Raw genomic sequence first — 15,239 nt, forward strand, 5'->3', positions numbered from 1 at the left:
TGTGTTATAGTAAAACATAGTCATTCAAGTTTATATAGCATATTTCACTTTTTTTTTATATTTTCATATGACTTTTAAAAGTTGAGGATTTGTGGTTTCAGAATTTAGAACTAGAGGTTCTAAAGAGCCTGTGTTGCTCACCTTAGTCTATGTTCATATTAAACAAAGAACACAGATGGATTCATGACAAAATTGTATTTGGTGATGGTGATGTGTGTGTAGATCTTACTTTACTGAAATTCTTGCTGCATTTGAACCCTATGTTCTAGTTTTATTCATGTTGGCTATCTTGGTTCGCGAGTGGGTTCATCGGACACACTTTTAAAACTTGATACCCTAATAATTGTTTTGGACAATTTTGTTTTAATTTGTCTTAGTAGTTTCAGAGGAGGAATTTTTTGTAAAAGATTACAAATATTAACGAAAAATTGTGAAAAAATTGACCATAAAGGGTAATAACTCCTTAAGGAAATTACAGTTTATCTCGATCTATAATAGTATTCAAGATAATAACCAAAAACGGTAAAATGCCCTTAAAATTACCAATTCAGGGGCAGCAACCTAGCAACGGGTTGTCCGAATCTTCTGAAAATTTCAGGGCATATAGATCTTGACCTTATAAATAATTTTACCCCAGTTCAGATTTGCTTTAAATGCTTTGGTTTCAGAGATATAAGCCAAAATCTACATTTTGCCCCTATGTTCCATTTTTAGCCATGGTGGCTATCTTGGTTGGATGGCCGGGTTACCGGACACATATTTAAACTAGACACCGCAATGATTATTGTGGCTAAGTTTGGTTAAATTTGGCCCAGTAGTTTCAAAGAAGATTTTTGTAAAAGTAAACGACGGACACCAAGTGATGAGAAAAGCTCACTTGGCCCATTTGGCAAGGTGAGCTAAAAAGCAGTTCAACTTGAATAATTCAATTCAAATCATTATTTACTAGTTTTTGTAATTTGCTTTGAAAACTTTGAAATGAACTATATAGTTGCAAAATGATACCCGAAAGGTTTTGTTATTGGTGCAAATGAAATATAGTTTGTGGCGCAAATGAAATGGCAATTGACGCAAAACCAAAGCACCGTCAAAACATATATGGCTTGTGTTATACTAGTAATTTTGTTAAATTACCTCTTTCGACCATCGTGTGCAATCTTCATCCTTGGTTTCTTTTCCTTTGAATGAAAACAAAACAGTCAGCGGGTGGATGATATCACGAATTATATTATCATATATGACAGAAACGCAGTTGGATAGGTCACGGTTATAGATTGGAACACAGAAACGATTTCTGTAGAAATGTAAAATTCTATTAATGTACATGTAAACTGGATTTATAAACATTTGACACAGTGCGTCATTGTTGATGGCTAATCCTAACATACATGGACGAACGACTGTACCATTTGGTGGGATTAATTGATAACCTATGCTGTTTTGAAAAAAATAACTGAGTTTGTCAGTTCTAGAAATATTTTCTGGAATGTTTCTCGTGTCTGCCCCAATAAACTGAAGATCAAATGTTTTATATGAAGTAATATTATGACACAAAGCACAGTATCTATTTTTAAATATGACTTCATCATGAACGACACAAGGTCCAGTGTTCAGAATGTCATTACTTCTACAAAGATGTGAGACAGTGGTATTTTCTTCCATTGCTGGACATTCAGCCACTGCAAACAGTCCCTTGTATATGTTTTGAGATGATTTGTAGCACTGATAATATGGTGTGTATACCGAGTTTAAATCTTCGTTGAGCTTGATGTCATGGCAACAGTCCTTTTATTGATGACATTTTCCATCACAATTACAATACTGTTCCTCCATCTTTGTCTGTGTAAACTCACATGTCCCGTCAGGAAAGCATGGATCTGATAGGACTAAAGTGTCATATGGAGAAACACTTGTGTGGTAGTGAAACGACTGGTTGACAAAAGTCGTCGTTTCTCCACTACCAGAACTTCTTTCCACATCCAAATGTGCATTACGTTTATAATTCTCGGTTACATTACTAGCCACGCTATCATTATTTGGTCTTTCGTGTCTTTGATAGGGTTTTCCTGCAAAAACAAACAAATCTTGAAAAACGTAATATAGTACAAATGATCGTATTATGGTGTTATAAGTCATTATAGAAATCGAGTTATGCTTTTTGACTAGACGATGGCCAAATACTACTGTGAAAGTACTTGTATTCGTGGGGTACCAATTTTCGTGGTTTTCATGGTAATTATATCCACGAATTTAAGTGTCCAACGAAATAAAACAACCATTGTCCAAATCATGACATGGAAAGATACCCATGTAGGTTGGACTACTGTTATGATTTCGAGAATATATTGAATAACGCCAAATCTGAGAATACTATAATAGTAGTCACAGAGCAAATGCACTATGAACTACAACTGCATGCAGGATAATATCCATTTAATCTTTGATAACCTAAACTGTACAACTTTTGATCTTTTAATTCTCATAAAAAATATTTTTGATCGATGAAAGTCAGATTTTCGGTATTGATATGCTAGTATGATAAAGTGTTTATTTTATATCCTCATAGTTCTCGTACATATGGGAAATAATAATGTCATGCTGGGCTTGATTTTAATAAGAATTATTTTACAATTCAAGATAGTTCATAGCATTTGTTTATGTTACTGTTTTCTTTAGGGGACATGTTTATGGCCTAATTAACACATTTGATAGTCTTTAATCCGTTGATCACTTTATCTTGGGTTAATAAGTGTTTTCGCTACGATTTATACGATTTATACGGGTCAATGTTTACTTAGCAATTTCCTTCAATCCAGACTAAGTGAAACCGTCGTTTCTAAATGCTTCAATTTTTTCTTTCTAGAAAACTTAAATCCACGAATTTAAAAACCCACGAACATGTAAATATTGCTGAAACCACGAAAATTGATACCCACGAATTAAAGTACTATCACAGTATTATAAAAATGTAGTACAATTATTATATACTAATATATATAGACATACCTTAGCTTGCAAAATTAATAAAAGCTATAAAATATTCGAGAAAACATGATCCGTTCCGGTTATTTTCTGTTGTCGAAAAGTTAATTATCTCAGGATATTACTGTTTATGATTTATTTCATTTGGGAAATTAAAATGATTCTAAAGCTTGAAATTAAAGCTCTTTTATATAAAAATTAATTGCTTCGAATGACAAATATTTATCGTCTGTCTGGAGAATAAAAAGACGTACTTAATTTCCTGGAAGGTGATAAAATTAGTAATTATATATAGAAACTATCCCTAATGATAGTTAAATAGTATTGCTTTATTATACATTGGATGGGGCTTATTAAGGCAATTATATGTTAGCACTGGTTATGTTTCTTATTGACGGTTCATTTCGGTCACTGCATATTAACACTTGTCGTGTTGCCTGTATGTGACTCATTTAGGTCACTTTTGTATTAACACTGCGTGTGTCTCCTGTTGATGGCTCTTTAAGGCCGAGTCATTTCTTTATTTACAGTGGTTGTCTCCTGTTGATGGCAAATTTAGGACACGTCTTTAACTACAATGGTTGTGTCTCCTGTTGAGGGCTCATTTATCGCAAATTATGTATTAACAATGGTTTTGTCTCCTGTTTGTGGCTCATTTAGGCAAATTATGTATTAACAATGGTTTTGTCTCCTGCTTGTGGCTCATTTATCGCAAATTATGTATTAACAATGGTTTTGTCGCCTGTTTGTGGCTCATTTAGGCAAATTATGTATTATTAATGGTTTTGTCTCCTGTTTGTGACTCATTTCCTAAATAATGTATTAACAATGGTTTTGTCTCCTGTTTGTGGCTCATTTCCTCAATTATGTATTAACAATGGTTTTGTCTCCTGTTTGTGGCTCATTTCCTAAATTATGTATTAACAATGGTTTTGTCTCCTATTTGTGGCTCATTTATCGCAAATTATGTTTTAGCAATGGTTTTGTTTCCTGTTTGTGGCTCATTTATCGCAAATTATGTATTAACAATGGTTTTGTCTCCTGTTTGTGGCTCATTTAGGCAAATTATGTATTTACAATGGTTTTGTCTCCTGTTTGTGGCTCATTTCCTAAATTATGTATTAACAATGGTTTTGTCTCCTGTTTGTGGCTCATTTCGTTCACACACTGGTTGTCTCTCATAGTTTTATACAGAACAATCATTAACTTCAAGCTTAAGATGTTTAAAAAATTCAAATACCGTGAGCTGGAATCAGTTATGATTGCAATGTTTTATTGGTGTTCATAAAAGGTTTTTTTTTATATCTAAGGCAAATAGATAGCCTATGAAAAGTAACAAGTCATTATAGAGACAAAGAAAAAAGTATTTTGAAGCAAGCAGTCTATATGATAGACATTAATCGTACGTAAATGAATAAATCAGTGACCAAATGGTATTTGTTAATTATCCAGTAGGTTTTCATTAGTTCATTTCATGGATAGTAGCGCAAAACAAAGGTTCGTACTTTATTTGGTCTTTTTGACTTTTTTATTCAAATGTAACTTGTGGACGAAAAGCGCGTCTGGCGCACAAATTTGTTATCCTAGTTCCTATGATGAGTTGATTTTCATTGAAAAAAGTAAAATCACAAAAATACTGATTTCCGAGGGAAATTCAAAACGGAGTTCCCCAATCAAATGGCAAATTCAAAAGCTCAAACACATTAAAAAGTAAAATCACAAAAATACTGAACTCAGAGGAAAATCAATTCGGAAAGTCCATAATCACATGGCAAAATCAAATAACAAAACGATCTGTTAACAACTGTTATATTCCTGACTTGATACAGGCATTCAGATTTAGAAGTCCCACTCCTTGACCACGATTTTTTGTGTGATATATTTTACTTGAAATCTGCAGCAAAAAACATGCCTGAAACCTTTTTTCACAAATATGACTCATTCAATGTCCTGTGTTTTATAAGTTTTCTGGGTCCATCCCATTATGTATAATGATGATTGGAGCTGATAGTAGAAATGAAATATACAATAATATATAACGAAATTAACAGGTTTTGTTTCATTACTTTGCTTAGTTTTTAGGCTTACATTTCATAATGTAATATCACACTTAATGTTCACCTTATTTTCATAGTTGAATGAATCAAGCATATTTTTCAAATTATAAAATAAGAACGCACAGAAAATATGATCTTTTTTAATTCACTTATTTGTCACTTGCTCCACAAGTGCGCTGTGTTGTTTGTTTATCCTTGTCACAATCCGATGAATGTCAGCAACAAACTCGAAAGTTTATAAGCTTCCGATCAACATTTTCTGAAATATTATTTGTCGATAATACGTTTTAGATTCGTAATAAATATTTTTTAAAGTGTGTACAGGACTAAATATAGTTTATATTCATGCATTGGTTCACCAATTCGATAATAATTCAATTATAAGAAACAAGTTTCAAATGACGTTAACGTACAGCGCATCATGTTTGATATTGAACAAGTTCGGACTCAATAGGGGTTCTTACATACTAATTCGGGGTTGAAAGATGGCAATGGTTGTTTTTGTTCAATTCAAACGGCGTAAAAGATCATTATCAAATGAAAAAATAGGAAACAACTAATATTATTGAAAAATAAAAGACCAATCCAACTGAAAACTGAGCAACATGAGCACCATTGTTTACATTGAATGTGGATATCAGCTAAGGCGCGAAACATTCCTCTTTTGTGGGGTTAGGTAGCCAACAAAACCAACTGTTGTTTGAACTTAAATTTACAACAAAACTACTTTTAGTTTAAATAGATACAAGAACAAGTTCTTTTTTTTAATATCATCTTCCTTTTTGAAAGAAATTGTTTTAAAAGAAATCTGTTTGAGGTTAATTTCCGCTTCGTGGCTATCTCGTGGTGAAAGAAGTCGGAGTGCTCGGAACTAAACACAAACCTTCAGCCGGAAAACTGGCAATCATAGTCATTTAAGATTAAGATTCGAATACACGTGCCACGTGACTAGTGATATAGTAGCTGAAGAGGTCGTCCAAGATAAAGTTCGGGGAAATTTAGACTGCCACTCGGAAATGAGGATATATTGAATAGAGACATAAAATTAAGAATGGAAATGGAGAATGTGTCAAAGCGACAACAACCCGACCACAGATCACACAACAGAATTCTTACCATGCAACAGTCCACCTCGAAGCTTTTACAGAGTTGTTACAAGGATTCTTTTAAAACGTACAAAAAGCGTGGCACTCTCTGAACACGAGGTATTGGATTAAACGTCCCCATTCAGACCGGACCTGGCTGCGAACTTGTACAACCCATGCAACCAAACGACTGCCACACTTTGGTAAGAATTTTACTACCAGTCGGAATAAGATCTTTAGTGATCATATATATCTGTTCCCAAGTCAACTTAGAGTACAACCCTTTGTGGTATCCCTCTTCTTTACACGCACCTCAAACTTTTTTACACGCACCTAAATCATACCGTCGAACCTTATAGAAAGTATATTAAATGGTGTAAACTAAAACTAACACATGTAAACATATCAGTATAATAATATTAATCAGCAGCTTGGCCAAAACTACAGAATAGAAAAATACTTTAACGCGTCTTGCGTATTAAATTATAATCCTGGTACCTTTGATAACTATTTACACTACTGGGTTGATGCCACTGCTGGTGGACGTTTCGTCCCCGGGGGTATCACCAGTCAAGTAGTCAGCACTTCGGTTTTGACGTGAATATCAATTATGTGGTCATTTTTATATATTTTCTGTTTACAAAACTTTGAATTTTTCAAAAAAAATAAGGATTTTCTAATCCCAGGCATAGATTAACTTAGCCGTCTTTAGCACATTTTTTTTTTAATTTTCGTGCCTCAATGCTCTTCAACTTTGTACTTGTTTGGCTTTATAACTATTTTGATCTGAGCCTCACTGATGAGTCTGATGTAGACGAAACGCGCGTCTGACGTATTAAATTGTAATCCTGGTACCGTTGATAACTTATTAAAGCAGCAAAAATGTGCATTTTATTAATTTGTTTTAAAAGGTAGTTTTTAATCGCCTAAATTTCAAATTAAAGAAGTTTAGTTTGAATAAGAGAGGCTAAATATATCATAGGGACATTCAGCGTCATGACCTCGTATAAAAAAAAAGAAGTTATAATTACTATTCCCTCATCAGGTATCCAAACTTGTCAACGAATGTATCATAGGTAAGGAAAAATTAACACCAACGCCATCTTCATAAACGGTAAGATAGCTTTCAGTAAAAAAATGTAATGTCTTTACAAATTCACATTCTTACGATTTATTTTACCGTCTTCTTGCCTGCTCTTGTATTTTTCATTCTATGTATAATGTTTCTGTGTGTAACGTTTCTGTATTCAAAGGATGTCTGTCTCTTGTAAACTTGTGGCTCCAACCATTCATTCTCTGATTCTTGAACGATGGACACTTAGGGCGTGAATTTTTCTTGCTACCTGATTGGAAGATATCACGAGACGTGAATAATAAAAATTTATTGATTGGTTAGGACAATCCAAACCAAGTAAATGTCCTTCAATCCCGTAGAGTATCGGATTTGTCGTCTCTATTTTAGCAATTAGATTTTACACAGGTAACTTTTATCTATAAATAGACGAATCTTCTGGAGTAAACAACAAGGACTGTATACAATCGGAACAACTCGGCCTTTCTGGTTGCACGAAGAAATAACCTCGTATGCATTAGGCGGAGGAATCATTGTCCGGAAAATTTTCCGATTCGATTCAAAATTATATTTTTTCGACTGGACTGGTACATTTTTTTTACCACTACTGATTTAACTTGCTCCTGTCCGGAAAATTTTCCGATCCGATTGAATTTTATATTTTTTCGACTGGAATGGTACAATTTTTTTACCATTACTTATTTACTTTGCTCCTTCTTTCGCGCCAAAATATTTGGCAGAGTTAAAGTTCTTGATTACTCTGTGATATGTAACCAAATTATAGCGCCACCTGGAGGATAGAACTTCTTTGTGTCGCGGATCACTACAATTCCGGCCAACAATTTAAGAAGAATTTTTCCGTAGTGCATACGAGGCTATTGTACTGCGTAGCGAGAATGGCCGAGTAGTTACGATTGGGACTGTATAGCCAGTCAAGGTCGTTAAAAACTTCCATTTGTTGTTATAACAACACGATACTATAGTGTGTGATAACATTTTGTGAGGGAATTCGATGTTTGCCATACCACTGTTCATTTCAACGCACTTTATGACGATACCACTTTATCAATATGAATGAAATTTTTTGCAGTGTTTTAAGAAATAATTTTACTTTAAAATCAGGTACCATCTGTGAACTATCAAATATTTTATAAGGACGAATTTTCTGTATAAAGTCAATAATTGTGTTAACTTTTGAAGCTCAAACTTTTTATAGCTTTAAATACGCCAATGAAAGGTCCGAAAACTATACCAATACAGAACGATATATTTTTGAAATTGTAGCAAAACTTTTGGTCGACAAATTTTAATTCGTTATTGCATAAATATCAACTTGAAATATCTGTCATTTTCTCCCTACCCAGTTTACCCCTATTACTTATTATAATGTGGACTGGACATTATTGTTGAATCTTATGCAATTTCATTGGATTAAGTTCTTTTTGATTACCTCACGTGTGACCTCACGTGTGTGGTAAAATTTGTTGATTGATGCACGTGGTTATTCTAGTAAATGAATTAATCTACAAAGCGAGAGCTCTTTCCATTTTCATCAGCTAAGAGTCGAATTTAGCACTTTTTGAAAGGCTATCGCTTGTTAGGTACTTAGTAATGTATTGTTTCTCGACACAACATGATCCAAGAAGCGCTATAAAACCAGGTTCAATCCACCATTTTCTACATTCGAAAATGCCTTTACCAAGTCAGGAATATGACAATTCTTTTCCATTCGTTTGATGTGTTTCATCGTTTTATTTTGATATTGATTTGGGACTTTCAGTTTTGAATTTTCCTCGGAGATCAGTATTTTTGTGATTTTACTTTTTATAGAGACCATCTGGGTTATAAAGTGATAACCTAGAAAAGTGAAACGGATTTGATAATTCTTTGCAATCAGTTGTTGTTAAAAGTACATTGGTAAAACATTTTAACGCAAATTCAAAACAAGGGGGAAGTCCTTAAAAATTGTCTATTAGATCAAATATTTGTATTACATTTATTCCCCGTGACAGGTTAGAAAACGTTAAAACAGTAAGGTTAAGTGTGTGTCCGATTCGTGTAGCAAAGAAATCATTTTAACGAATATCGGAAGTAAAAGGGGATTTTCAAAAATCTGCAACTTTTACAATTTTGAAATTAATAGTAAACAAATTGTATATTTACACTCTGACATTTACTGTAATTATTGTTTCCTGTTGCAAAACACAAATTGTACATCTGAAGACATCCCGCTAATTAACTACAGTTGTAAATTTCCGCATGGCCGTAACTTCCACACAGGTAGTGGACAAATATAATCTGCAGAAAAAGTAACAACACGTCTGGTTGAAAAGTATAAATAAGGAGCTGGACCATCTTCGTTAGAAAAGCTCCAAGGACAGTCCATTACCGCACACAAATATCCAGGTATGTATAAATTACAGTATAGTTCAAGTAAAATTTGAATAAAATCTACAAATCTATACAGTCTCAAAAAATATATGTTCATTTTCGTGATACTGGTCTATATAAGTATTTGTAAGTTAATTTCAATATGTCTAGAGCAAGCATATACTTTTCTAAATTTGACAAAATGGTTAAAATTAATTTAATTTCAGAAAAGATAGCCACATCTTAAAACAATCATTGTTTTTAGTATCTATTGCAGTTTAATTTGCCGTGTCTTCAAAGCTATGTTATCAATCTAATTAAAAACCGATCTCTCATCGCTCCTGTTTCTGATATCCCACGCGACATATCAGAAAACGGGAGCGATGAGAGATCGGTTTTTAATTAGATTGCTATGTTATATGACATAGTACTTTTATATAACTCGGGGCCTGTGTATATAATGTGTCAGTCCATCCATATATCATTTTTAGATAATGTGGGTCCGTATTATATATTTTGTAGGTCTAAATATCAAATTGATTTGTTAAAAAGTTTAAGGTCCTCATTATTTGCGACATAATGCTTGGAATGCAAACTCATTGAGGTGCTACCAAAGTTGCATTCCGTCATAGTCATATGTCACGTTCATACAAAGATAAAGTGAAATCAGATATGTAGAATTTGAAAAAAATCTGATTCAAATGTTGTAGAATTTCGGTGGGAGGGAAATATTAAAATTCACTGCCACATCTTCATTTACTCATATCTAAGTCTAACTAGTTTTACCATTGCTTTCAATGAAAGAAGCGCATTGTCAATCATAATACATCTTCATATTTTTAAATCGAAAGTCTGTGTAAACGAAAATATCAATTAAAATTTCAGAATGCAGTTCATAGTTGCTTTGAGTATTTTGATTGTTTGTGTTTCTGCACAACAAGGTAAGAAACTAAATTATAAATATAATTAATCATTGTCACCGACTTGGTTAGAGATTAATGCATTTCTTAATCAAATCTTTTTACCAGAGTTTTTTTACATGTGGATTTTTTTCTCAGACAATAGAACTATAACTTAATTTATCAATATAATTCTAAAAGGAGTACGTTCGGTAAGGGCCACATGTGGCCCCGATTATTAAGTTCATTGTAACAAGATGACAAATGTTTTAAGTTGACTTTAAGACACGTGAGAAAGTTAAATAGAACTATTTTTGTCTAAGTTTTATTCTAAAGCGTTCATTTTTACATCCAAAATAGGTCAATATAGGAGATTTTCGCAAAATGTGACAAAATCGGCCGAATTTCAACCAAATTTAGGACCAGGAAACATGGAGCGCAGGCGTCGACAAAATTAATAATCAAAGTAAGATATGTTAAATGCCTTCACAAACATTATTTTAAGAGATCTTTGTTGTCGACGTATGCGCTCAATGTTTACTGTCAAAATATCGATGGAAATTTACCCATTTTCATTTACTTTTTCGTGGAAAATAAAAAATAAGTACTATTTGTAACGTCATAGATAAAACGCAGAAACGTACATTGTCAACAAAAGGTTTTGTTTCCTTCCTTGTCACTGTATTAGGTTCGAGACAACAATTATGCATTTCTTTTAGAACATAAATGAAAATTTAAAAAATCCCACCTGCGCTTTCTCAATGAAATCTTTACAGTATGTTGTACTACTTTTGGGACAAATTACATCAAAATTATAGAAAACTTAATCGGCTCTAACTCAAAATATGGACAATTTTATGTTTAGGGAGTCTTGAAAGCTTTTGACAGCTTCCAAAGTGCTAGTTTTTAACCTTTTTCAACTGGACCAAATCACTACTTTCCTTTAAAATTCTGGACCCATTTTTTTTACAGTGTAATTTCGCCCCCCCCCCCTACTTGCCATTTGAGGCATAAAACATGGAGAAATAAATTTGGAAGGGGTATAAAAAATATTGGCAAGTAACCCACTGTCAACACTAGGGACTCTATTTGTGACGACAATTGTGGTCTAGGACCATTAGCTATGATTCATAATGATAAATTAATCCTAATTAGAAATTAAAGCTTAAAAAGGGGGTCATTTTAGGACCTTACCGAACCTACTCCTTTGTAAAACAATTCTTATTTGTTTGAATGTCCCTCTGATATCTTTCAGCGCTCTTTCATGTCATTTAATGTAAAATCGTAAAATGTTCAAAACCAAAGTATCACCATTTCAGAAAAATCGAACACCTGTTGGTATAAATAATTGTATAAAATCTTGCATATCTAATTTACAAAATGTTTTTTTTTTCTTTAACAGATTACAGAAGAAAAAGATCCGGATATGGTAAGAGACTTCCATCAAACTGTAAACCGATAATTGAGACAAATGTAAAACAAACAAAATCCTATTTGAATGCTATATAATGTAAGACAAGGCTGATGAAGATTATATTGATTACTCTTAATTTTTTTTAAATTAGAAGTTACATTCCTAAGGTTCGTTGTCTTTTTTAGCAATGTCATAAAAAGATAAGGTCAAATACTTTTGTAACATCTAATCATACTGACAGTGTTGAAAACATCAAAATTTTCAATCAGTAAAATATGAAATAAAATGAAATATTAGTGTCGATAATAATCAGATCCGGCAAAAACTTATACAAAAAAACCTTAAACATCCGTCTACATTTTTTGTTTTGTTTCTAAGGAAACAGATAAACTATTCAAATACTTAAAACCTGCAGGTAGTGGTGGTGGCGATGGATCTGGTCACGTCGGAGGTGGAGTTTCTGGTGGAATTGGAGGAGGAATTTCTAGTGGTCTAGGAGGAGGATCGTCCGGTAGTTTAAGTGGCAAGCTTGGAGGTGGTGTTAGTGGAGGGGTTTCTAGTGCAGGTGGAGGAGGGCTTACCGGTGATGTAAGTGGTAATCTTGGGGGTGCTGTTAGAGGAACTTCGAGTGGACATGGAGGAAGTGTAAGTGGTGGACTGAAAGGAGGTGTTTCCGGAGGTGTAAGTGGTAGTTGAGGCGGAAGTTTACATGGTGGTCTAGGCGGTGGTGTAAGCGGAAGTGTAGGTGGTGGAGGAAGAGTTGGTGGTGGAAAATATGGCGGAAGCTCTGGTAAATGGCATTAGGAGACATGAGCAGGATATTTGATGAGAAAAACAATGTCTATTCAATAAATTGCTTCATTCATTCTTTTGTTTCGTTTTTCAACCCTGTGTAGCTTAATGTTGATAATGTAAGTTTACAGAAGCTTTCATGCAGGTAGAAAATAATAGAATTGTGTATTCTTCATTTTGATTTGGATCAGTTTCTAGTAACTTGTACTATTTAAATGCATATGAAACTTCAAATTAAAATAAAATCTGAATATATTTTAATGGCTCAAAAATTAAATAAGAAATATACTGAACTCCAAGGATAATTCATTTTCCTTTATAAAATGGCAAAAATCAAAAGCTCTAACACATTATATGAATGGAAAACAACTGTCATATATATGTAGAATATTGAGGGTTAAAGCTGGTTTTATAGCTAGCTTAACTTCTCGCTTGTATGAATGTCGCATAGAATTCCATTATAATGTCAAAAATGTGTGAACTAAACGAATATAATAGCTAAAAAAAAATCAAAATAGGGGTATAGCAGTCAATATCTTAATATGATCTTGATAACTATAAAAACAAAATTCCTTTGCAACAAAATTAACGAAATGACATATGACACTCTGTAGACAAAGTACATAGCCAAAAATGAAAACCAAGAATTCAAAATTGACCATAGCACAATGACGGGATGTCTGAGTACCAAGCCACGTCAAATGTATGTAACCAAAAAAAAAATAGACTTAACATAAAGGTTTAAATGTACAAGAACAAAAAAAAGTAACACTATGAAACGAAATTCAGATGTTAAACAACGTCAGTGAATAGGATGTATTCTTCAAGACCATCATTATATCATTTATGGTATCTTTAAATGAAATTTGTTAGAAAAGAAACACAGTCACGTTCTTTGTCATAACCATGGCTCATCAACGCATCAAACACACACACACGCGTTTAAAAGAATCAAAAATACACTTAGTGAACAAGTATTTAGGAGCTTGTTGATTCCATTAAGATTAATCAACAAACACTTTACACATGGCCAACAATCAGAGACCCTTAAGGTCAATAACACAATATCTAGAGACAATAGAATTATTATAGGTTACACTTGTTACAAGGACGGACCCCTAAAGTAATACGGCACAGAAGGACCTTTCAGAAGACAGGAAAACAATAACTAAAATAGGAATAGAAGTGCTAACCACAAAACAATCGTTCAAATGTTTTGAAATAGGATAGGCTGTACACAAATTATAACTGATAATAAAAAATAAAACAAAGGGCATTCAAGTGTTAGATTATCTGATATTTCCAAAAGACTCTTGCTTTGATATTGTTTTTTGTGGTTAAAACACTCAGGGGCGGATCCAGTCAATGTTAAAAAGGGGGGTCCCAACCCTGGAGAAAAGGGGAGGTCCAGCTATATGTCCCCATTCAAATGCATTGATCGGTCAAAAAAGGGGGGTTCCAACCTCCGACCCCCCTGGATTGACACTGGATTCGCGGTGAAACTAATTTCAAAAGAAAAAATGATGAATCAAAATGTAATAAATCAAAATTTACCAAATTTACTTCAACATAGTCACTCGGATGGGGATGTATGCTTTCCACGTGTTGCTTTTTAACTATTTACTCAGAATATTCCATTGTAAAATGTTTGTTACAGGGGAAAACCGGGATGATTTTTTCCAAGCACTATTTATAGCTGTTAAGATCCGTAAGACGGATTTAGGGATGGGTGGATATGCTATGATATGAAAGTCACTTTATAAAGGCAACAGTAGTATACCGATGTTCAAAACTCATAAATCGATAGAAAAAAAAACAAATTCGGGTCATAAACCAAAACCTAGGGAAACGCATTAATACAAGAAAATGACGACACAACATTAAAATGTAAAGCCTCGGTCACACCAAACGGATAGCTCGAACGGACGCCTAACGGATAACTTTTTTTTTCAATCCGTTCATGTCCGTCAGACGTCCGTTCTTATCCGTTTGACGTCCCTCCATATCCGTTGCATGTCCGTTAAGCGTACGTTTTATCTGTCGACGTCCGTTCTGTCCGGTGGAAAATTTTGAGCATGTTCAAAACTTTGAACGGACGTCTAACGGATAAAATGTCCGTTGAACGTCTGTTAGGCGTCCGTTTTGTACGGTACTCGTCCGTTTCGTTTCCGTTTTGTATCCGTGTCCGTTATACATCCGTTGGAGGTCTGGAAGATAAATTCAACAACGCCGAACGGACTTCTACCGGGCGTTTAACGGATAAAACGGATGTGAAACGAATGAGAAACGGACTCCTATCGGACGTATAACGGATAAAACGGATGGTAAACGGATCTGAAACGGATAAATGCCAATTGAAGATTTCGCGTCAGAAATGCCAATTATTGGTATGTCAAATTTCTTAAGGTTCATGAATTTTTATTATTCATAATCAATCTTAGAGTAAAGGCACGTCTTCGCAATCAAGCAGCTCTTATTCAGGCCAGACACCGCCCTTTGGCGGCATTTTGAAGAACAAACCAAAACCAGTTACACAGAAACATTTTGAATATTTATGCGATTTACATG

The 15,239-nt window shown here is 33.8% G+C and overlaps 1 protein-coding gene across 1 annotated transcript; it reads left to right on the forward strand.

Moving 5' to 3' along the window:
- The first annotated feature begins 9,446 nt into the window (after positions 1-9,446).
- Positions 9,447-12,746, forward strand: LOC143070766 (uncharacterized). Its single transcript, XM_076244924.1, has 4 exons — positions 9,447-9,602; positions 10,452-10,507; positions 11,868-11,894; positions 12,295-12,746. Exons 2-4 carry the CDS (start codon positions 10,453-10,455, stop codon positions 12,573-12,575), a joined length of 363 nt encoding a protein of 120 aa, XP_076101039.1. The 5' UTR covers positions 9,447-9,602; position 10,452; the 3' UTR covers positions 12,576-12,746.
- Positions 12,747-15,239: the final 2,493 nt, after the last annotated feature.

Source organism: Mytilus galloprovincialis, chromosome 4, assembly GCF_965363235.1.
Source record: "Mytilus galloprovincialis chromosome 4, xbMytGall1.hap1.1, whole genome shotgun sequence".
Classification (NCBI taxonomy): domain Eukaryota; kingdom Metazoa; phylum Mollusca; class Bivalvia; order Mytilida; family Mytilidae; genus Mytilus; species Mytilus galloprovincialis.